Source organism: Tubulanus polymorphus, unplaced genomic scaffold (genome assembly GCF_964204645.1).
Source record: "Tubulanus polymorphus unplaced genomic scaffold, tnTubPoly1.2 scaffold_29, whole genome shotgun sequence".
Taxonomy (NCBI): Eukaryota; Metazoa; Nemertea; class Palaeonemertea; order Tubulaniformes; family Tubulanidae; genus Tubulanus; species Tubulanus polymorphus.
Window position 1 is genome coordinate 89508 of NW_027437436.1, and position 26428 is coordinate 115935.

A 26428-nucleotide genomic window follows, 5' to 3' on the forward strand; every position below is an offset into this window, starting at 1 on the left:
ATCACACGGAGACGATTCGGCAAGCCAGGGCCAAATTCACACGGGTCGTATTTATAAATAAATTCACATGTAAGTCACTAATGAGTTATTTATCGTGTCGTTGCATAGATATAATTCACATGGAGCCCTTCAATTCTGAGCACACAACTTGGCTTTGGTAATTGTAGGCTGTCAGTTCTTGTCTAACTGGGGACACTCGCATCGTCTGCGGTCGACAACCTCAGTCACACGAGGCGACAGGGCCACTTAAACAGGTATTTGAATCGGCCAACTCTTGTTGTCCACTAAGAACGGCATGTATCTGCACCTGAGAGGAGGTTCTCCTGGATTGACAAGCACATGGAGGTTTCTTCAGGGAGTTGTTGGGTGGTTCTGTAATCTCTAACCGTTCTGAGCTGTTACAAGCAGTGGCAGGCTTAACTTCAAGCAGGAAACTCTTCCTTGACTTCAGGAGCCTGCACGCTCAATGTGTATCTTGGACCTGATTAATTCTTTTTCCATCGATTTTGATTTGTTAAAGGCATAGCAATCTGAACTAAATACAATAAATAGGGTTTAAAAACATTCAATGACAATTTATTGGCGCGAAACCTATCAACCAGATTTGATAGTTCTAAATTCAATGTTTTACATAATTTCTTCGAGTTGTATAAACAGGGTCGCGATGGAAACGCTTCTTTCTTGACCCGTTACTAAACAATGCTTAAAAATGTGGCTATTAACACTAGTGCTTATACATACGGTTGATGACGTCATCAAATGGATGATAGCTAGCCGCAGGCTTTTTAAGTGCATAGCCATCAAAACCGTACTCGGTTGATACATCAAGCCTTGGAGTAATCATTTGACAAATGATTATGATTACTATGTCAAATGATTACTCCAAGATCAAGCCAACAGAATACGCTAGACGCGGGGCCATTTCACAGCTTCCTTTAAAGAGTTCCATTTATTATACATTTATCATCACGGTTATTAAGACAATTATATACATAAACTAAGTTGGTTTTTGAAACGGTTCTAATATTTCTGAGTTAACGCATACAGAGATTATTAACACGTCCATGCAGTCCATACATAAGCAAGTTAACGATTTAACTCATTGTTTTAAATGATATTAATTTCAGAAATTTCAAAAAGAGTTGGACAAAGCATGAACTGAAGGATTTTCAAGCGTGATTTAACAGAATTGTTGGCAACATTAAACGTAACGAGTTCAGTGCAGTCGATGGATCTACACACGTGACGCGTCTACTGCAGACACTGCGCGCATTTTGTATCTTTACTAGCCGAAAGTTGAATTCTAATGATTGTCGAAGTAGATTGATGTTCTTTAGTGTGCAAATTCCGAATCACGTATTCGATGTTGAAATCAGTACGTCGTTTATTTTTGTCCTCTTACACAATTTCATCGTGAGTATATTTAACAGAAGCAGAAGAATAGAGTTAAATATCATCTTTAACAGTTTCATTGGTATCCGCCGTCAGCTGAAGAAACGTCTCCAAAGCTTCGCGATTCATGCATTGATCTGTCTCCATCGGCTTCCATATCCATGTACGGAGTTGTATCTTTGCCCTTCTCGGCTTCCATATCCATGTAAGGAGATGCATCTTTGCCCTTTTCGGCTTCCATATCCTTGTAAGGAGTTGTATCTTTGTCCTTCCCGTCTCCCGTATTTATGTAAGGAATTGTATCTTTGTCCTTCTCGGCTCCCATATTCATGTACGGAGTTGTATCTTTACCCTTCCCGGATTCCATTTTAATGTAAGGACTTGTATCATTGGCCTTCTCGGCATCCATATCAATGTAAGGACTTGTATCTTTGGCCTTCCCAGCTTCCATATCTATGTAAGGACTTGTATCTTTGCCTTTCCCAGACTCAACGTTCTCGTATGGATTTTTATCTTCCTTCAAACTTGTATCAGTATCAGACTCGAGGTCGTCGTACAACTCTTCGTAGACGTCATACACCATCTCGACTTGTTGCTGCGGTGGTGTAGTGTCCACACGACCTTCACCGAACAGTCGCCTGCGTCTGAAAAAGGATATTTTACGCTGACGAAATAGATCGTGAAAAATAGAAATTTTGGTGGCGAAGAAATTTTTGATTATGGCATAGATCATAATCGTACTAGAATAATGAAAATCCCGCCAGATTTTGTGACAGCCAAGAATCAGTTCGGGTTCATAGTTAGGACGGAAAACATCTTTTTTTAATAAATGGTCACTGATTCATCAAATGACTTCGCGTTATACTATTTAGTCATGGGGTGATTATCTTTCATAGATTGAAGATCTGTCGTGTTTGTTCAACTGAGCGAATAGTTATATGTGTATATGAGTAGCGTGTGCAGTGTGCGAACGATAGCGCACACGAGATGTGTGCTGGAGCGTGCACTGAAGGCAAATGGATCAGATAACAAGGTGGGAGTTTGTTGGAAAGTTGAAAGAGCATTTAGGTCCTGTATTTAAAATAAAATGATTTATAACATTAACCATAAGAAACAGTACGTAGGAACATTTATCGGTTCGTCTGGTAATGTATAGACATCGCAAAACCTTTATTTTCACTCGAAATTTTCATTGGAAAAGTCGCGATATACCGTATAGCGTATACCGTACATACCGAAATCCGTTCCGCTTGAACAATCACAACACGGTGAAAATGTACAACCAAGGTGACCAAACGCCTGTGACCGTGAATAGAGATCCCCGACCTGGAGATAAACGATCGAGAATTCACTGGAGTACAGAACAATATAGAAACCCGGAGTACCTGAACGTAGAAACCGGAAAAATCACGAAAGTGGACTGTGAACGGTGTCCTGATTGCAGCAAATTAGAAAACAAATTAGAACTGGTGCTAAATACCGTATTCGAGAAAGTAAACATACTCCCAGATCTAAATGCAAAGATTGAAACAATCTCCCAATCGATCAACGATTTATCCAGAAGAGTTACGAAAGTCGAAGCCGAAATGACCGCAGTCAAGAACTCAATTCTTAATACCCGTTTGGAACACAATGAAATTAGAAAATATATTATAAAAACAAAAGAGCGCATCACGGATATAAATGAACAATCGAAGCGAAACGCCTAACGCATACGTAACATCGAAAATTATAGTAATAATAATAATAATAATAATTTTATTTTTCCATTTTGAATTATAATAATTACGCAAAATAATACAAATACAAAAATTCAAGATGGAGGGAAACATGAAGAAACCTGTTAAGGTTTATATGATATTCATGCCACCCTCGTACACCCAATCACACTCTCTTTCACACCACATTCACACAGAAAATATTTAAGTGCCAGATGGCAGAGACTGGCAAAGTTATCGAAACATAAATTGAGGAGACACTGATTGAGAGCACGTTTAAAAACTGGAGGGGATACTGATCCAATGATCTTCAGTGAGTAAGGTAAGTTATTCCAAGTTAAAGGGGCTGATCCTTTTAACGAAAATTTCTTTCGATTGGTCCTAAATTGTTCTACTTTGAATGCATGACGGTTTCGAGTATGATGATGGTGAAAGTCGGAATTTAATGTAAATGGAATTTAATAGTATAGGGGACAACCTGATATTCTACGGCGTGCCTGAAGCTGACAGTGAGAACTGTGGAAATTTGTTACGAGATATTCTGAAGAATAAGATGGAAATAACCAATGCAGACGAAGTGAAATTCCAACGCGTCCACAGATTTAACCGAAGAAATACCGAACCCGGACCTCGTGCAAAAGAGGACAATTCGCTAATTTTCCTGACAGAGAAAATGTCCGTCGTAAAGCGCATAAATTGAAGAACTCTAATATATCCGTTAGTGAAGATTACTGCCCAGAAACAGCAGCTGAAATTAAGAAAAAACTATCAGTAAAAAAAGAAGCAAACAGGGACACAAAGTTACACTTCAACTGGGAAGGGAAGCTTTTCATCACGGGTAAGTACAGACCGGAGATTTCAAAGACCTCCGAAACATATCAGGTCAACAATCAATGGACACTCAAAATGCTGAATCTGAGCCGGATCCTGATCGGTTGGAAAACAAGACAAGGAACACAGAGAATAAGACATCAGCCAGTCTCTAGACTGTAATATAACAATTGGACAATGGAACGTATATGGCTGGACGGAAACAGAAAATCATGCCGCAAATCTACTTCGCTGATATATCATAGAAAAACTTAATCTAGATATATCGATACTTAACGAAACACACTTAATGGACGAGAAGGTGATAACGCTGACAGGATACACTTGGTACGGTCATAATCATTAAGAAATACACGAGAAAGCACTGCGGGGATCCGGAGGAGTAGGAATATTAGTTAAAAACTCAGTACTAAACAGTTTTGAACCGCAAGTACTTGATCGTTCATATGGAGATATAATGTGGATGCGATTTCGTAACCAAGAAGATAATTCAACATTTACACTCTGCGCGACATACCTGCCACCGGAGAGATCGTCACGTGGCAATAAAGCTCAAGAGTTCTACGACACGCTCACGACACGTACTACTACTGGAATAACGATACACTCATAATCGCAGGTGACTTAAACGGGAGAATTGGTAGTAAAAAAAGACTACGGAGACCAAAACCTCCCCGAAAGAATAAATGTAGATGAAACACATAATAAATTCGGTGACTATCTCCTATCATTCGTGCAGGACACCAATCTTTGCGTATGAAACGGGCGCTTTGAATCGGAATACGATAATTACACATGCGTGTCATCGAAAGGTCGATCGGTTACCTCTGAACACCGATCAGTTGTTTTGATAAAATCGAAAACTTTAAAGTGCATACTATCTCCGATCTCGCAAATATATCCACCTACGGTGCAAACTGTCGGATTCCCGATCACTCTATATTATGCTGAACGATCAATCATTCAGGATATATAGATGGCTGATAATTCTCTCGAAAAACTTCGCAACGTGAACGCGATACAAGAAAAGAGCGAAAATATTCACCAAACGGAGCGCAGTTAAATTTCCTAGTGAATGATCGTAGACGTCGCGCAATTATCGCTATATGCAACAATAAAATTAAATCACACTCAACACTGAACTGAATGAACCGATAAAACGAATTGAAATTGTCAAAGCTGTTTGTAAATTAGCAGGGATTGAACAAACCAAATAGGGTAAGGTTAGAAGTGGGTGAGGTAACAGTTTAAGAATGTGTAAAATGTATAAATTAGTATATAAGTTTATGAGTTGGAGAGAGAGGAAGAGAAAGCAGAAGAATGTAACAAAACGAAGAAAAATAAAGAGACAGTGTGGTCATACAAGTTATCACTTATATTTGCTTGAGAAGGATGAAGGCTAATGAACAACCCAAATAAACAGACAGGACACCCAGAACAACCAACTAGAAAGAAGATCCAGTGGTGCGGCCAGTCAACAATATTGGCGGAGATAGTAGTCCCACAACAGTTTAGTACATACCTGCAAATTATGATAATTATGGCAATTGCGATGATGACAATGATGAGGAGAAAACATATAGCTCCACTAGTAATGTAAACTATCGTCGTGGTCCAGTCAGGTGTGGTCCACTGGATTTGGTCAGTCTGAGTAATAAGATAAAAAGAAAACTCAAAGAATGTTGAAATTGCTATTTTGGACGACGTTTCGGGTATAAACTAGAAACGAACAGATAGAATCAAACCGAAATGGCACAAGGAGCAAATATCAATTAATCATTTAGTTTTATTTATTTGATTATTTGATTATTTTTCTTAGATTATGTGATTGCATCTTAATTCATAATCACCTTGTTTTTCGAGCCAACATTTTCAGTGGTAACCAGTGGAACTCTGAATGAAAAGGACGTAATTTACAATCAGAATAAATCAGCAGAAAAGAAATGAAAAAGCAGGGCTGATGGTAGCGGCATTGAGGTCACGTAATTTGCAATTCCCTTCATTTTAGCTGCTGTTTTTATCATAAGTTCAATTCATAGACCCCGACGCACCTTAAACTCAGCATTATTAATACGCCATCCAGGACCCGATCTTATTTGGAAACAAAAATGCCAATGAGACAAGCGAGATATCGAATGTTATTTAACAAAAACATCGACCACAAAGAAATGATTTTCATGAGACAAAAATCTAATATCTAGCCGATGTTCCTAGTCTGATATTGTGACTATGTAAAAAATGAAGTGAAATGAATACTGACCTTGATGTACTTTCTACAGTCGCTGGGATTAGATTCAAACCTGAAATGAGAAGAGGCACTTAAAATTGTCACTGACTACTGGTGCGTAAAAGATTCCCATCAAGACAAAAGCCATGCAGCCTATATTGTAACATCCGCCTTTCATGAATGATGAAATTTGCGTTTAACATGTGTCAGAATAGGCTTCCGTTTCAATGTAACTAATGAAGTACAATCGTGTTTTTAGACAACACCGACATGATGGCAGAAAAATGTTCCCTACGTATCATTGATTTGAATGCGTAAGAAACAGCGGTGTATCCAGGATTCCATGGAGGGGTGCACACATCCAAATAGGGGGAGGGGTCTTTTTTTCAATCAGATGCGCGGAGACGCGTTCTGGGCACGATCGGAGTACGATTTAACTCGCAATTTGAGTAGTGAGTTTCACAACTTTCACTTCATCACTTCGGGAAAACCTATCACACAGATGTGGACCCGGGACCACTCCAGTCCATTCAAAACGACCAAACGCAATGAATATCGGCCAATGAAACTACATGAAACATGTAGGACTGCCGTTAAAAAGCGCTTGTAATCGTAAACCACGACATAAGCTACCGCATTTTCAGGATGGTTGTCTTCGTTCTCACAAGGTCAATCCATGAAAAATTAGCCATGACTTAACGGGGTGCACGTGCCCAATGTGCACCCCCCCCCCCTGGATCCGCCGCTGAGAAAGGAGTTGGATTTAATATGACTTAGATCTATATAATGAAATTCTATTGGATTTGTTTTCTTGCAAAAGGAAATTTGATTGAATTAGCAATTCAGTCATATCAAGGTTTCCATGCCTACCACCGATTTGAGAGTTTTTTTCCCGATCGTTGCGCAAGCGATGTCAAGGATAGATTTTCTGAAGTGCAAATAAAAACTCGATTTCACGGAAATCTAAAAATATATCCCGGAAGTAAAACAGTTGAACGATATCCCGGGTTCACTTCACCAAAAACCTTAGTGTCTGACGTACACACTGGGGTCGTTGGGTGACGACAGTCATTTGAGCGGCATCGGTAGCTCAATGATATAAGGCGTGATGCTGTTACATCCACTACCGAGGGACATGCGGGTTCGAGTCTTGTTGGCTGCTTACGTTGTGCGGTTAACATTTCAAAGGCCGTCCCGTCGTGAGGTGAAATGAATAATCCGATGGGGTTAGTCTTGGGAAACCAAGATCCAAGCGACGTAATGCCAAACAAACAAACATACTGTTGTGAGCGGCCATCAAGCGGACGCCTTAGACATCACGTGAATTAGGATAAACCTATTACGTGAAGTAATGTAGGCCTAGTAACGTCAAGGATAAACTCATAACGTGAAGGATCACGTCATCTAGGATATACCTATTATGTAACAAGCTGTTTATTATGACACAATATAAACATCAAACGAAACAGATACAAATCATCCTCGCTTAGCATGAACTTGCTTCATTATTTTTACAAGCACAGCAACCCGAACTCTATGGAAGACCTGAAGGAAAATGCCAGTTGCTCATTATCCAAATGCTAGTTGTCAGTTGCTTATTCAACTGGTATGTCCCTACAATACAATATAGTTTTCCAGTTCAGAAATCTGACTCGTCGTGATTTCAATCTATTTGGACTCTTTGCCAAATCAACTCAAAAAGGTAATGCCGGCCCACTTCGGAACTTTAGTTACTAATTCCTTGGAATCTCAAGTGATCTTTTAGCCGGCTATTGTAAATCAATTGATAGAAATAGGCCCACGTTTATCGGCGTCAATATCTGATATCAAAACACCCTGGTATATGAAGGTATATCAGAATGGGACACATATGGGGGCCCTATCCGCTACCCCATGTTTCACATACCCTCATGCTGGTGTCATCAAAGTTCACACGTCATGACGCCTACGCACCACAAATTAGCCCACCATGCTGGTGACATAATAGGTTTATAATAGGTTTGATGACGTAAGTTGATCCTTCGCGTTATTTATAGTTTATCCTAACCTTACTACATTATACTTCGCGTTATAGGTGTATCATTCACATGATGAGTTAGTGTCTGTTTGGCAGTGATGGCCCATACACAGTAGAAACAACCACTACCAGGACTGAGTGAAGGGTTCGCGTGAACACAAGCTGAATTCTGAACTAATCCAATCATATAGGAGAATGGACTTGTAAATATCACGTAAAGAAAATTTTATAGATATTATATCATATCATATAATTCTTTCTTTCCTTTCTTTGTTCTTCATGTACTCTGATTTACGATATATAAATGAATTTGAATTTGCCCTCTGATTGGCTCTTCGAGATCGAACTTTTTGACTTGCAGGGAATTGGAGAATGGACATCCATGCATAGATGCATGATTTGTATAAACACATGTGAGGTCGCAGTAAAAAAGCCTTTCATCTGGAGACCACCATTTAAATTAGCTCCATTTGTATATATGTAATTGGCTCAGCCTACGGCTGGCCTCGAAATGTAGTTCAGTGCCACTTGTCTATTGGTATAACTAAATGTGAAGGAATCGTGATGTCATCAGGTTCAAATCCCCGAGAAGGAGAAACTTCATATTTCATACAAGTACGCGTTACCGCGGATGGTTGGCCTTTTCCTTTTCTAAAAACAATCAAATATCGTTCGTATCATTTTCAAGCTTATTAGTGATTATCCAGTTTTAAAGCAAAACTCGTGCGTAATAGAAACGAGATGCGACACACTGAATATTAATGACCGGAATATTACCAGTATATCAAATATACTAAAAATAATCTAAAATCAACAACTCATCATACGACCTTGAAAGGGCAACTTTTCACACAAGAAGATATTTTTGTACAGAGATAAAGAGAACAAACAGAAAGATGAATAAATAGAAACGTTTATCAACAAGGAAGCTACAACAAATTGGCCCAGCTACAATAATCCGTTAAAAAGAAATATTAATTTGACTTTATAATTGTGGTTATAGATACAAGAATGCAATAGAAATTCCATCAGCACGCTTTCAAAAACTGATCATCCACACTTCACAATCGTGTTCAGTGCTTCACCTGAGACATTTTTATTTGTGCACTTTAAAAAACTGATCGTCCACACTTAACATGTGTTCAGAACTTCGTCTGAGACATTTTTAATTGAAAATGAACTAAAAACACCAGACATCAGACATTTCATCAGCACGCAAACAAAAACTGATTGTTCACACTTCACATCTGTTCAGTGCTTCACCTGACACATTTTTGATTAAAAATGACAACACCAGATAATTTTTATACGTCTGGGCTTGACGCGGCAGCTTCACAAATTATAAATGACCTGCCATTCAATCAATTTCGTATTTCAAATATTGTCGAAGGGCATATCTAGGAACGGATCCACGGATCCATGGACATTGAAAAGGCCAAGTTAAGTATCCATGCAGACAAAACAAAGGTTCAAAATATGAAATTTCAGTGCAATTTTATATAATTTCTAGGTACTGAGAGATCTTATCATTTGCTGGTGTTGTCGAAGAATGTACAGAATAGTGACATAGCGACGATTCGACACCGAAATACCAACAACGGAACCAGCAACGACATACGTTTGATATGAAAAGCACACAGATTTATTCCTGAACTCGTATTTATAACAAACAGTAGCTGAAGAGCATTCCGACTTAACAATAAGGTTTTATGATAAGGTTTATGTTAAGGATTTTATAAGTTTTACAATGAGGTTTATTATATAGTTTACAATGGGGTTTATACACAGTTAATATACACAGTTACACACAGTTTATCGAACGATATTTAAGAAATATTAATATCTAAGAAAGTAACCTTAATAGTTGAATCAAGTAAACTTTATGAAAATTTGTCAAATGAAACGATCTCAGCATTATACACACGTAATAATCGCACGCAACTGCATGAAGAAATATTAATATTTAAGAAAGTAACCTTAATTGTTGAACCAATTGTTGAACTGGACATTTTTACCTTCAATCATCAGGGTCGGGCCTACCCAACCAATGTTTGCTTCCGATGTGTCTGTTAGATGCGTTTTCTTTGATCACAGGTGCGTCAATAAGTATCACATTTACATTTACACGTTTGACATGTACATGTTACAGGATAAAATCCACCATGTTACAGGATAAATACTAGTGAAAAGACTGCAATTTTTGCTAATTTTGAGAATTGCATACTAGACACGGCTCATTAATCAAGCTTATCAACTTGAGGCAAAACTTTGGTCGGAAGATTTAAAAGAACGCTAGTTAAAGATGATATTGCGTGTTTGAAATCAAATTTCTCTTAGCTGTTTTAACAGCAGCCTAGCGAAATTTCGCTGATAGCATTTTAAACGCAGTCTCAAATGTTTTGTGACTTTCTCAAAATGTATCAAAAATTTAACTAATTTTTAGTTCATAAGTCCTCAAATTTTCATAAATGAACAGTTAAAAATTGTTGAAACATGTCGACTCTGCTGTAAAATCAACCTATTAACAGTCCGGAATTTGGGATAATATTGGGCTTTAGAGAACATAATGCCCCCGAGGTCTTCACATTTACAGAAAAGATTACGTAAGTGATTCACGCGCAGCTCGCGATAGGCGCACAATAGAAATCTGAGCCGCGCGTTCTTTGAGTGTCTCCAATTAAGAGGACCGCAATTGTTAAAATTGACTGCGGGAGGAATATTCCTCCCAATGTCAATCGATGGAAACTTGACCATGGGGTCCGATATTCAAAGAATTGACTTTGGGAGGAATATTCCTCCCAAGGTCAAACGAAGAGAATTTGACCTTCAGGTCTGATATTCAAAGTATCGACTTCGGGAGGAATGTTCCTCCGAATGTCAAACGAAGGAAACTGGACCTGGTCTGTTATTCGAAATATAGACTTTGGGATGAATGTTCTTCCAAACGACTAAACGCTAAAACCTGAGCTTTTAGAATGATAGGTGTATATATTAATTATATTGGTGTAATAATTGTTTTAATAAGTAGTATACTATAGCGACGACACCAGACATATTTAGGCAATTTGAGTGATAATGTACACGGTATTTGAGGGTCTGCGACGAATGATTTATAGAAAGTTGAATAGCTGTAGTGCAGGTTCTAATAATAAGGCTTATATAGTCTTCACATCGCAATCAGTTGTTAGAATGCATCTTCCTTTTTCTTTACTTGATCTTGAGTCTTTGACTAGTTAAATTTTTTCTTCATTGACTGACGCTCGGAGGTCTAGATCAAATTATACTGTTAATCAAATCAATTATTTTTCAACTGCAAATTCACACTTGATATTGATATTAACAATCAATATTACTTATTTCATTATATAGCGCACTGCTACAAATTGTAATCAGTGTGCTTTGCATGAGTATAAAATTAACACAAGCCGAAAGAATCGAAATTTAAATACGTGGATGATAAAAATCAAGTTAAAAGGTGTAGGGACGGAGAGATCTGGCGAAAAAAAACAGTAATGGGTGCAAAATGGACCCGTGCCTAATCGCCCGACCAAAAACGACGGACCAGACCTGAGTCAAATTAAGCGTGTTGATTTAAACTGGTTCTGGAAGTCAGTCACTTCGCTTGGATTAAGTATGGACTCGTTTTAGATTCCATGGTTTAAGCATTGTTTAGTAACGAATGAATGGGTTTGAATTTGACTGTGAAATGAATTTGAACATGAAAATCTGCGCGCTCTTTGGTAAGCCATGCGTAAAATTTAAGTCGGACCTGATTCGAGCCAATTTAGCCCCGACAAATCGTCTCTATAGCCGCGATCACACGTGTATTTTTTTAGGCCAGGGCCAAATTTGGGCCGGACCAACTGTTCACACGGGTGCCAATGGGCCCGAGCCTGTTTGGCCCGGGCCAAATTTGGCCCGACCAAAAACGTCGGACCAGGCCCGAGCACCAGACAAATGACTGCGTTTGAATTGCAACTAGCACCGTAAATGATCCACTTCGCTTTGTTTGAGCATTGTTTAGTATCGAGTGAATGGTTTGCGTGTGAAAGCACTCTCTAATTACCAAATTTGGCCCGAGCCTGATCGGTGCTAATTTGGCCCGGGCCAAATCGTCTCCGTGTGATCGCGGCTTATGTGGGTCATGATTGTTGAGAGAAATCTTTCCCTTTATGTTTGCAAATTAGCCATTGTCCTAGTTTTAACTTCTGATTTGTACCCTGTATAGGGTTTATATATCTGTTTGTACTCTTTCATAGAAATACGACAGATATCAAATGGAATCTTTGATTTAAGACACTGTAAACCGGTACACACTAATATGTCCATCCATCCGACCTACGAGCGATCATCTCATTAATATGATAATTGCTCGTAAATCCGACAGCTACGTTTTACAACTAGAAATATATTAGATCAGATTCCTAATAATAAAATCATTACTATTAAGAAAATGTTATTGATTATGGATAAATTCAAAAAGAATTGACAAAATATATTGCTTTGAATGGCCTTTACATATTGGATAGGGCGATTTTGAATTATTTTTGGGGAATTTTATCGAGAAGCTCGAACTCCCTAAGGCGATAAATTCTTTAAGGCAGATCTTTCCCGATTATGATCCCACCATATGAATTGTTCACGAAACTATTATGTATAAACACCTCACAATTAACGTAATCAGGGAAGTGTGATGATCATCACACTTCCCTGACGTAATGAATCAGTGACGTCCTGTTGCACAAGCTATATTACACCATGATAAAAAGCCTATTATAGTCGAGGTGGATTTCTCGATGTATAAATGCAGGGAGGGTTGGGAGCTTTATGTTCAATAACATTAGGTTCCAATGTTTGCTCTATGGATTTCAAAATAAAAGAAAAATCTACGTTTAAACGTGATATCTGTTTCATTACTCGTGATATATCGGGGAATCTCTGCAATAAATTTGGACGATTTCAAAAATATTACAAAATGAGCAAATTGCGATTCTTAGTGATTTTTGCTAACAGTATTGATTCTAGCGTATACGCGGATTTGTGTGATATGTAATAAGTAACGTAGCGAATAATCAAAGTATCTACTGTAGCTAGATATGACAATTAAAAATCCCCCAGAATATCTCCTTCAAAATACCTTCATCCGTTCAAAAAAGATCACCTGGTAAAGATTTCCTATGTAGAAATCTAAAAAATCTAAACCCTGGGTAAACATACCCTGGGTAAAAATCCCCCAAATATTCATACTTGGTGATTGTCAAGAACATGTGAAAGCACGATGTTTCTCGAATTTGCAATGAGACTGAAATATGTTTGAACTTTTAAATGAAATCTTTCGTTGCGATAAATTCTTACGGATAAAATAAATTGTAAGAATTAATAAGAGTAATAAACTTTTATTTGTAATATCTTAAGATTCGAACTGGAATATTTTTTAATTTCAGCTGTGCGATGCCATGAATTATTAGAAATAACGTACTTTTGATATTAAATATTTTAGATTCAAGCTAGTGTAATATATTTGAAATGCGCGATGAACCCCTTTACTAAGCTGTGCAATAACTACATGTATATGTACTAATTTAGTATCAATGAAACGTTAATTTGTAGTATGTTTTAATTTAAATAGCATAGTTTGTATGGGCATATTGATATCCTTACGGTGTTCGACAGTAAAATATGAATAAATTGGATATACGTATCAATAATACGAATTAATTGACCTTAAGATTGTATCTGCTTATAATCCCTTCAAAGGGAGGGGATTACCTAATTTGAAGAATTGGGGATTTTTACCGAGGGGATTTTTGCTCGCTTACTTAGATGTTTTGAATTATTGACTTAGTTATTTTATTAAGTTTAAGTTAATCACTAGTCAGTTTATTCATTGACCACTTGCATGATAGTACTTGATATATTCATTATATGCAATGAAATGAAATGTAAGTTCATCACATTTTTGAACTCATTAATACCGATTTTAATTGTTTTAAGCCCCATGAAAAATATGTGATGTCATTATATTGAAAGCTTTATGTTTTATTAACATTGGCAGTAGTTCTCATAAATTTTCCTTGGCCTTTTTTCCGTGGCCATTTTTTCCTAGACAAATTACCTTGGCCATTTTTTCCCTGGCCATTCATTCCTGGCCATTTTTCCTTGACCATTTTTCCAACATTCTGGGGTTTTTTACAACTAACCCTTAGCAATGCACTGTAATGAACAATTTACTTTGTTTTGCTAAATTAACTACTTGTAATCAATTCACTATAGAACTGTGGTCGATCCTAACAAAGAGTCCGGCGTGCTATTCTAAACTTCAGTGGACAAAAATCTCTTTCTAAAAATTATATTGCTAAGATATTCTTAGTCTTCATCCTTCAGCATGAACTCTAGGCCTGGATATATTTCGGATTCATTTAATGGTATCATGTGTGTGTAGAACGTTTGGGCGAAAGTATTATCCCCCTGGATCACGCGTAAAACAAACAGAAAACATATTTTCATACATAGGTCATCGCATTATAGAAATTGAACTGATGACAAGTTGTATTAAATCTCTATAGATGAAACACTTTTAAGGAAAATGAATTATGTTTGTTGTTTCCATATAACTACTATCGACTTGCGCCTCGGGCTCAGTCAACTCGCCATCTTCATGATTGAAATATTTGATTAGGCAATCCTATTAAAAGTGGCGTAAATTCATACAAGCGAATAATTTGTTGTTTCCAAAGGTTTTTGTTACCGGCTCGTCTACACGGTAATGGTCGAAATTCCCCGGTAAAAATCCCCTAAGAAGACCCATTAAAGAGCTTATGATTTGCTGCCGCTGGTATGTTTTCGTTTGTATTGCAAAATTAAGTCCAAAATAACTGGAATCGTTTTAAAGGATTTCTGTGAAAATTTTCAATTTTTCCCCACACGTCAACAAGTGCCTTTCAAATCAAGATCGATTCCTCATGCGTAAAAACGATTGAAGCAATTTTTGCATTTTTATTTATTTATGGTTTGATACGTCAAGATTTCAGTTAAAAGGGCAACATCATCGTTTATGTTAGCGAAGCTTGGTATACAAGCAAGCTGACAATAACAAGCCACTGAATTTTATCGGTTTAGGCTTTGTATAGCTCATTATCTATAGAAAGTCAGTGATTAAGTCCTAAGTAAATATTGCTCAATTAAAGAGAATTCATTGTACAAGCGATGACAGGCCTATGAGGCACCCGTAAATCAAAAATGTATTTCACGGATTTTGCTGTGCGATGCGATAAATTATTGAAACTTTTTATTTGATATATCTTTGAAATACTATTTGAAATTTGAAATATTATTTTACCAGTGCGATAACTTTTAGCATAAGTTTAGTATTAATGAAGTATTTCAATCTTTGGATAAACGTTGGAAAAATGGCAGGGGGAAAATTGCCGCTAAATAAACATTAGAATTTGCAAGTTTTGTAGTAACTTTGAGTTGTTAAATTTTACTGGACATTGGTGTATGCTGAATATCACGAACAACGAAACATATATCTCATAAAAACGTTGATTGTCTTTTTCAACTTTCATCATTTCAATAACAATCAATCGATTTTTAAGTCGATTTAATTACCAAAATAGCGACTATATGCGTTTGTGCTTTTAATCAACTAGTTTCCGAATCCGTGGTATGTCGATCAAATAATAATTTCTAAGTCGAGAAAAAGTAAGATGCATTCTATCAACTAATTTCAATGTAAAGACTATAATGCTTCCTATATGAATCAACACTAAATCATTCATACCACAGGCCACTTAATCTTAAGCTTGATTGTGAGAGGTGTTTAAACATAATGGTCACATGAGTAATTAAATGGTTGTGTCACAAAGGGAGAAATCTGCCTTAGACATAACTTCCCGATATCTGGAGTTCAGGGCTTAGTAACGCATGTTTAGAATGAATTTATCCGATATTTTTGTAACATAATGTTTTCTCTCTGCAAATTCCTGACGTTTTCTGGGAGCTAACGTTCAGTGGCTAGTAGGCTGGATTGTATTTTCCCTTATTTCATAGATCTCCATGCATATGAACTTGAACTGAACTGAATGGGAACTGAGTTCGGTTAGGAGTAAAAACCTCCTTATCAACTCCTATTTCTGAATTGTATAAGGTAACGTGGGGTGACTTAGCCATTGGGGTGATTTGGCCACCATAATCAATAAAAAATTAAGAAGGCACGACCCAAAAAATCAAACTGTGCTTATTATTTTCTTTGTGATATAGTTTTATTGTCATGATCGTACTGTATTATAAATTGATAATTGTCAAGAAGTCACATGACCAGTCATGTGACTTGAAGATATTCAAAATGGCGGACTGCAAACTCACGCTGTGAAGTCAAGGAATTAAGGTAGGAAAAACTTGTAATCATGAGCACTGGAACTGAATTGTTATGTGTCATTATAATTAGTTAGTTAGTGACGTATAATTTAGAAATTGAATCTTCTGCAAGGAATTTTATACTTTAATGTAATCAAGAAATTACTTGTTTTGGGGTGACTTGGTCACGGTGGCCATGTCACCCCACGCTTGTACCTATATAACAAGTGGTCTATGTATAAACTCTTGGATAATAACTGATGTGCTAAACCTTATAAGCTGATAAGGTGCAATCATCGGTAGGTCTACTGGGATCTAGCCTACTGTATACTATCACAAATTTGTTTTTGTAGTACAATACCTGGTAACAGGTAAACAGGTAACCCCCCCCCCAAATTTGATTTCACAGCAAAATTCAATAAAAATACTTCTATATTCTTATGTTGAAAAACTTGAATAGTTTTCAAAAATTTCACATTTTCCATGGCGTTTTTCACAATATTCACCTTGGATAATCTGTGACTTTTACCAAGCTACGTGCATAGAAATGACATTATTCTGTGACTTTTAGCTACCAACATGCATAAAAATCACATTATCGTAGTTTTGATAATTTCTATAAAGAAATCTAGTTTGTAATGGTGAAATATCTACGTACCCTAAGTAGTATTGTAAAAACTATTATCTGTTTTAATTTAGGTTTTATACTTAAGTTTGATAGAAAACTGATCTGGGGGGGGGGATTTTTCCCATGTCGGATTTTTACCGGGGGGATATTTACCGGTGGGATTATTACCTACATTCAAAATACCTTATTATCTAAGTATTTTTCGTCTTTATTTTCAGGGATGCCACGAGATTATGTTAAAAAAGTTGGTGGGCGCCCATACAATTGCTATGATGCTGGTGATATGCAGGCGGCCATTCAAGCCTGCGAAGATGGTCTCTCAAAAAAGAAAGCAGCAGAATTATTCCATGTTAGTCGTACTTCTTTACGTAGACATCTGGAGGCATACAGACGTGGCGAAGAAATAAAAAAACCAGGAGGACAGACAGTTCTCACAGCGGAAGAAGAGGAGTTGGTTGTTCATTCGTTGCAAATCCTCAGCGATTGGGGCTTTGGTTTAGATCGCAATGATATAAGATTGATCGTGAGAGATTTTATAAGAGGCCTAGGAAGAAAAAACCAATTTAAAGGCGATCTACCAGGGGTGGATTGGATGAGACTATTTGAAGAGCGCCATAAGTCTAAAATATCGCGTCGGATTGCACAGAATTTCCCTCTCAATCGTGCCGAAGCATGTTCTCAGAAAATAGTGGATGATTTCTTTATGAAATTAGAAAAACTGTTAGATGAAAACCAGCTGCTGCATAGTCCAGGTCATATCTTCAATATGGATGAAACAGGCTTTCAAACTGACATTGGCTCGAAAAAAGTCCTATGTCGACGAGGTGATAAAAACCCACACGTAACGGTTGGTTCTAGTACCAAAACTATGTACACAGTTGTTGAATGTTGTTCTGCTGATGGTAATTTTCTAGCACCTTATGTTGTCTACAAAGCAAAGAACTTGTATGAGTCTTGGTGCACTGGTGGGCCTGAGCGAGCGAGATATAACGTATCAGACTCTGGATGGATGGAAACTCCTCAATTTTCTGAATGGTTTAAGAAAGTTTTTCTAGAAGAGACCAAAACCATACCTGGAAAAAAGTTACTGTTATATGATGGACACAATTCTCACATCAATTTGGATGTGCTGAACCTGGCTATGCAGAATGATGTGATCATCTTTTGCATACCAGCGCACACTAGTAGTATTCTTCAACCACTTGATGTAGGGGTATATAAGGCGCTAAAACAAAGTTGGCGGAAGGTTCTAAATGAACACTACGTATCAACTAGGTTTAAATCTGTAGATAAAGCTACATTCCCTTCCCTCCTGAATAAAGTCCACCAATCTAGTTGTATGTCGCGAATGAATGCAATCAACGCATTTGAGAAATGTGGAATATACCCGCTTGATAAAACCAAGATAGGCAATGAACTACTCAAGACATCTTGCGCTTTGCCTGAAACTCCCACTGAAACTGTAACTAACGACAACGAGATAACCAGAACTGATGCCTCAAGATCCCGTGAGAATATATCCGTTCAACCGAGAGACCTTCTACGCTCGAGTACACAATTCAGAGAAGGCCCAAGTACAATCACTGTAACTGCTGAAGTCCATAGTAAGCCACCTGGTAGCAACGTCATCACCCCTCGTCCGGAAAGATCGCAAAACTCTGATGTCCTCAGTCCAAAATCTAGTCTTGAGAAGGCATTGCTTGATCATTTCAAGTATTCTGCTCCTGAGCCTCCGAAGAAGAGAAAAAGACTAGACAGGAAATTTGCTTAATGTCTCACAGTAAATGACGTTGTTGAGCGGCTCGAACAGGAAGAACAAAAGAAAGAACAGAAGAGAGCTAAAAAAAAGAAACCAAACTCAAAAATAAGAAAAAAAGTGAACGGAAACAAGGAAAATGTGTCTGATTCTGAAGATGGTAATGAAGAAGAACCGGAAATTGATGATGATAGTGATGACGACATCGGTCAACTGGAAAATGATAGCGATATGATTGGCCAAATGGAGAACATGATAGCTAGAGAGTATGAAATTGGAAAATTTGTTATTGCAGTCTATAATCAAAAGTGGTATGTCACGACAGTGTTGAAATCAAGTCCAGCAATTTCTCCAACTGTATTCTTAAAGTATAAACGATGGCATGGGGTGAATAGGTTCTCGTCACCACCTAAGGATGATATTCTGGAAACCTGTAAGGAAGATATTCTCTGTTCCATCTCTGAGTCAGATATCATCAATGTTGGTTCACGATTTGTAGGTGTGACATCAGAAAAGCTGGCCCTCATAGAGAAATGTTTTTCGAAATGGTGTGATGAGTATGGTGAATAATATTGTTCTACGTACTTGTGTTTTATCGTTATATAGCAATTAGTTGCCGTTATTCATGTTTTGTTGATCGTTAGAATTTTACTAAAATTTGATTGTTTAGTGTTCTTGAATAAGATTGTCTATGAATAGATTTGAATAAATTCTGGCATAACACACAACTGTACTTATGTGAAAAGTTGATAATGCATGTATATAGCATAGATTTATGAGGTATTCTGTCAGATATAAAAAAATATAGCAAGGTTCTGTTTGAAAGATTACATTCCATCAGCCTTCATTACTTTTATTCAAGAGAGAGTCATTTTCAGTTCAGACTATGGTTTTTATAGAGCATGGGATTTAACCCTGTAACGTCAGAGTTATCAAGGTTTCCTGAAGTTATTATGCTAGAATGAAAACACCACAAACATTACACCCTATTTGTAGCGTTTTTATTCTAGCATACCGTTGTATTATATCGGAAAACAGGATTTTCTGCATGTGACTGTCTAATCAAGGGATCCAGAAACAGACCCATTTACTACCCAAGCCTACTAGTCATTAACAACAATGAATTTAGTCGCAGCATGATCTTGTTCAGTATAATGGTCAGTGGTCCACAAGTAACCTATGATTGCAGAAGTAATTGCGGAACACTTCTACTAAGCTTATAGGAGATCTCTGCAATCGCAAAACCATCCTTTTTATCTTTTGACCAAGGTACCGGTGGGTAAAAACATTTTACACCGGTCAGAATAAAACTTCTCCTGAGGGTAGGGCCATGGGTTGTCATATACATGTATTATAGCTAATATGACCAATTCACCCCATGCACTGACCAAGTCACCCATGTTGTATGGGGTGACTTGGTCACACAATAATTCCCGTTTACTCCTGATTATACAAATCATCCATAGCACTTTGGCTAACTAATGACAGGTACAAGATAACCTATGGTCCATACTATCAAACATAATAATTGGGGGAATGATTATGCAATCAAGTGATTAAGAATATCTGATTTTAAAGACATATGGCCAAGTCACCCCACGTTACCTTATAAGGAGTGAAGAAAGAAACAAACCCTCATACCGAATACACTTTTACGTATAAATGAGAATAATGCTGACTAGGACGATGGCTAATTTGCGACCGTAAATGAAAGAAATACGACTCGAATAATTTTTTTTTATCATGCGTGACACTAGAATCTCCTATTAACACTAGTGATGAGAGAAGAATCCACACGAATGAAATGTATCAGCTTCATGATGATCTTTAATCCTTGAATGACCATTCTTAATTAACACAAAACACTTAATATAAATGATTTGTATCAATTACTATAGAATTTCCATTTAAAGAATGCATTTATCAAATTACGTCCATTGACTCTGAAAATGTTTCTTTAAACCCGTAAATTAGCTAAACTCGTGCCGTATTAAGCTATTTAGATTTATCGCAGTCTAGTGAAAATTTGTAAGCTGTCCTAATATATTCCCTGTATAATCAAAACTTAATTTCTATGTTATGCACGTGTTTTAATTACGATTTCCCCTCTACATGTTTATCGAAAAGGGCCTGATTACAATCTGATTACAGTTGATTGTCAACAAAGTTATAGCAATTTACTGTTAGACAAAGAAAATACAAAATCTATTTAGTTTTCTAAAATTGTATGTAGGCCTATGTCTCATACCGTCTCATTACCTCGAACACTGTGTATCGTATCACTCGAAATTCATAAATCTACCGGCTTTATGGCTTTAAAAAAACTAATTACACCCAAAACACCTATCTTTCTAAAATTTCAGGTTACAGCATTTAGTGGTGGGAGGAAAAATTCTTCCCTAAATCAATATACTTTGAATCTAAGACTCGGGTTCGTTTTCCTTCAGTTGACAAATGACAATATTTCGAATATCAGACCAGGTCCATTTTCCTTCGTTTGACCATGGACGTATAAACTAGATTATACGTCCATGGTTTGACATAGGGAAGAACAATCCTCCCGACGTCGATACTTTGAATATCAGACCTGAAGGTCAAATTCTCTTCGTTTGACCTTGGGAGGAATATTCCTCCCAAAGTCAATTCTTTGAATATCGGACCCCATGGTCAAGTTTCTATCGATTGACATTGGGAGGAATATTCCTCCCGCAGTCAATTTTCACAATAGCGGTCCTCTTAATTGGTGACACTCAAAGAACGCGCGGCTCAGATTTCTATTGTGCGCCTATCGCGCGCTGCGCGTGAATCACTTACGTAATCTTTTCTGTAAATGTGAAGACCTCGAGGGCATTATGTTCTCTAAAGCCCGATATTATCCCAAATTCCGGACTGTTAATAGGTTGATTTTACGGCAGAGTCGACATGTTTCGACAATTTTTAACTGTTAATTTATGAATATTTGAGGACTTATGAACTAAAAATTAGTTAAATTTTTGATACATTTTGAGAAAGTCACAAAACATTTGAGACTGCGTTTTTATTATAGTGCGAAGCCATTGCAATAGACAGCCCTAATGTCACATTTTAAAACTGTTACTTACCAGTTCGATGAACTACGATAATATCAAAATGACGAGGTTTCGAAAATGTTTGGTTTTCCTTCACAATAAGACATCTAAATATTGTTCCGTTGTGGAGTTTGAAATCTGCTTTGAATACTAGCTTAACGGATTTAACATGTTTCACTTTTTCGATGATGCTACGCTGATCACCCGGAATTGGTTCCCATTGTTCAGAACCTTGTCTCTTCTGTTGGAATATAACTGTAGGATTTCCAACAAGTGTTTTACAAGTATAATCAATCTCTTCTCCTTCTGTTTTAATGTCGGGTTTATCATCGGGAACAGGCTTTAGATGGATTGCTGAAACGAACGAATATACTAACTGTAACAAACTTGGAATAACAATTACAACCAATAACGTGACAGCCCCCCCCCCCCCCAAAAAAAAAAGAATCCGAATAAACTGCATTTTTCCATCACCTCAACGTTTGGTTTTTACCTCTCTTTCTATTCATTCAAATTAGCATTTACTTCAAATCCCGTTGTATTCATTTAAATACATCAAGAACGAATGCAGGTTGTCAGAAAAAAAGTGCCAGTATAGTGAAATAGGATTTTTCTAAATAAATTATTCTAAATAATAGCCAAAAATGTCAAAATAGAAAAAAAAAATTCTTATTGTTATCGGTAAAATACTATATTCATGTGACAACTCATGAAATAACTATCACAGACTCACTTTCTGGAAACCTGTTTACTCCGAGTGTATGTATTCATCTGTTATTGTTTTTTTTTTTCTCTATATATAATTATTTTCTTTAAAAAGTATTTTTCATGGAACAACAATGACTAATTGAATTGAATTGAAATGTGATCGCCGGTGTGAGTAGAGACGAGTTGTTCGTCATAGACAGTACATCGAACTATAAGCGAACGGGAAGGTCAACTCCGTGACGTCACTATATATTTGCCTTTGCTATCTTCGAAATTGATCAGCGCCCTCACCGGTGGCGATAAACAATACGTTTTCGGAAATATTTTCGAATATAATCATCACTGCGAGCATTGAACCTTACCGTTTTTCAAGATTTGGTATTAAGAATTAAATAAATCAATGAAAATCGCTAAATCAAGAATAGAGGACCGTCAATCAGTCTACAAAATCTATTGTTTATCGCCACCGGTGACGGCGCTGAACAAAACACAAGATTACTAGCGGTACCTAGCGGATTTTTAAGGAGTCGGCATTCCCGTTGGCTAGGTAATTGTTGTATCATAGTTTGGAAAGTTTATTGTTAATTTGGCTGTCTGACACATTTTGGATCACGCATTTCTTCTCATATTTCACTCGTATATACTATAATATCTAAATTCTACAGGTAATGCCTTAAAGTAATTTGGCAATATTTGTTCATCATATGTTAAAAGTCGCGATATTCCATCTTGTATCTTTTTTTGTATATTATTTTGTGTTTATTATTTTGTAAACTATTTTGTCCTCTGTGCATTAAGTATTTAATAGTGGAACAATAAACTGAAACTGAAATTGAAACGTCAGCCAAATTCGTTTCAAATTACCAACTTTGGAGAAAAATAATTGATATAATCCTAGTTTTGAAAGTTAAATGCATGTTTTGCAGTGTCTCACATCTCAGTTGAACGCTTAATGTCAACCCTAGCCGCCATCACTTATAAATATCTATGTAATAAACATAATCCAGGTTTAAGCGGTAAAAATCCCCGTGGTAAAAATTCCCTTGGTAAAAATCCCCAATTATTCAGAGTAGGTCAAAATCCCCTTTTCTGACCTAGGGGATTTTAACCTACATTCGAACGGAACAGAGACATAGATAGAGTAAGACTTGCCCAAAAAGTTCTGAAACCGAAAAGGGCCGATCTGCGAGTCGTGAGCTCCGGATATCATATTCACGTGACATCTTCAAAACTATACTAGTAAGTATCCTCCTCGACTCGATTTAGATTTAAGAGACGTTCAAAAAAGGATCGCTTTCTAAAAGTCTCTCTACAATTACAATTACATATGTTGATCCACAAAAAATTTGCATTTGCACCGAACACAAAAAACCAGGTTCAAACATGATATACGTATTCATGCAGTTACATAATTCATACAAACACAGTTTAAATTAGAAGAAATTACATGAATACTTATCAATCAATTAGCAATAGTTTGAGGCGGATATTGAACAATACATATTCCAATATAAGTTAAAGAAGCTGTTTGCCCTTAGAACTTGATAATATTGTATCAATCATAATATCGCACGGTAAGAACTGGTTCAATGCTAATCGTTGAAAGATTTACGAAAATAACCCATTAGTGGGATTCGAAACCAATAGCTTATGATAAACTAGACACCTAAGTCCTCGAAATACCGAAGATAAATCAACATACTCATATTATATATTTCAATTTCTCGAGTTTTTCGATTATGAACATGATAGATCCGAGAGCTCACTTCAAATCCAAGTAAGTTTGGATGAATTTCGGGGGGCCAAAAGGACACGATTTTGGTGGCCCATCTCATTAAATCTTACAGCATAAGCAAATGAGCTATTCGGTATCGCGATGAACACGGATTTTACCTTGAATTTTTTTAGGAATAATTGACACTACATGAAATTCCTTAGTACTAATAGGATGAGGGATCATCAATTCGTTTCACAGCATCTGGTGGTCATACAATAAAAATGACTTTCATCACAGACGCTCATTTGTTATAGCCAGCACTGAGGTACAAACAAACTATGACGATACACACCGGAAATATTAACACAATGCAGAGTGATGGCGGCCAGTAACTTACTTATTTCATTCGTCTTAGTTCCAGATGTTTCTATAATGTATAAATCTCCCAGTAGCAATAAAACTGTGCAGATTATTAAGAATAAACATGTCTTCATCGTGATATAGAAAGAATTGATTCACCAATCGCTCTGGTTGAGGAAGGTTAACAGAATATTTGGATGATGAATTGATCATGGTGTATATATCTGAGTGCTTTGTAGCCTATTCATCAAAATTCTAATTTTGATCTCGTTAAATAGATAACTAACCTATATACCAGTAATAAATGTTATTTTTCGATAAACATTGAACTTGAATTAACATATGAGTTAAAAAAAAACAGGTGCACGAATTTTCTAAAACGCGCACTGACCACATCCTATGCGTGTAACGTCATGCGGGCAACAGTGCATACAACGAGCGCTGTACACACATTGTCGTGTAAGTTTAATCGTTTTTTTCGTACTCGGTGTCAACTGAATTCGTTAATTCAATGATTAATCATTGGTATTATCATTATGTTCATCAGATAAATCTTAGATATAATCAAGATATGACACGATTTTGTTACCTTCAATCGGCGCCAGTACAGCGTGGAAGCCGGCAATGTAAACGCGATGATCAGTAGTGTTTCCCACGCCTCTGAAAGACATATAATATACCACAATGCTGATGAATGTACTATGCAGTAAAGCCGGTTATATACGATAAACGGGAATAACTCAGGGCCTTATTAATGGGTGGGGGGGGGGGGGTGACACAGGTGCGCGAACGCGCCTACCCGCACACGTTCGAGTTCCGCTTAATTGCCTCTCCTCGAAAAATGCCTTCAAATTTTCCATGCGTTGTTCATATGTCTTACACTTTATGTGGTTGGTATCCTGTTGTTTTATCAATACAAAATTTTAAAACAGGCATGTTATCCCAATCTGTATAGGCCTACCTATCATCAGTGGTACGGTATGCATATGGGGTTTCACTCTCCAAAGGTCATGATAGCACGGGACTTATTGCATTGAATGATTGTATGCAATGGGTCCCATGCTTCACCGCAGGAGTATGAAGTAGACATACGGCCTATATCACATATCCTTCTGGACGATTAATTTCTGTATAATTTCTGTAGCGTCTTGTTTCATCAAGGGACGTTAATCCTCAAATGGAAATGATAAGAAAAAATTATCGTCGGATAAGTCTAGAGCTTTTTACATGAGTCTTAAGTTTTTTTTTGAATGCACGGATTAGTTTTCTTAGGGTTGGAAGCATTCAATGATTACACTGCTTTGAAGTGATGATCATTAAATCAAATTTTCAGATCTGATTATAAAGAAAATTATTCAGATTCTGCCGTATTCAAGATGGAAAATTTCATAAAAGAAAGATAGCCAGAAAGCCTTGAGAATACAGATTATAGAGGCCCTTAAATGAAAAGGTTTTCTGGTTGAGGGTCCCAGACCCTGAGGCCTACCCATAGAAATTGATACATACGGCCCTGTAACTTGAACTTTAAATAACCATGTCTTGAATTTATCATTAATTGTTCATGGACTGAGATAAAAAAGGGTGGAAATGAATATAAAGATGTATGGTGGCTGATTCGGGCCATGTAAAAAAAAATCACAAATGGTGC

General features: G+C 37.0%; 2 protein-coding genes across 2 annotated transcripts; one reads left to right on the forward strand and one right to left on the reverse strand.

Moving 5' to 3' along the window:
- Positions 1–569: 569 nt before the first annotated feature.
- LOC141914491 (uncharacterized) lies at positions 570–25003 on the reverse strand. Its single transcript, XM_074805711.1, has 6 exons — positions 24818–25003; positions 22029–22349; positions 6202–6241; positions 5792–5834; positions 5464–5588; positions 570–2036 (listed from the first exon to the last, which is right to left on the reverse strand). Exons 1-6 carry the CDS (start codon positions 24912–24914, stop codon positions 1469–1471), a joined length of 1194 nt encoding a protein of 397 aa, XP_074661812.1. The 5' UTR covers positions 24915–25003; the 3' UTR covers positions 570–1468.
- Positions 16541–18942, forward strand: LOC141914490 (uncharacterized). The gene is made up of 2 exons (XM_074805710.1): positions 16541–16574; positions 17390–18942. The coding sequence occupies exon 2, from the start codon at positions 17392–17394 to the stop codon at positions 18940–18942; it is 1551 nt and encodes a 516-aa protein (XP_074661811.1). The 5' UTR covers positions 16541–16574; positions 17390–17391.
- Positions 25004–26428: the final 1425 nt, after the last annotated feature.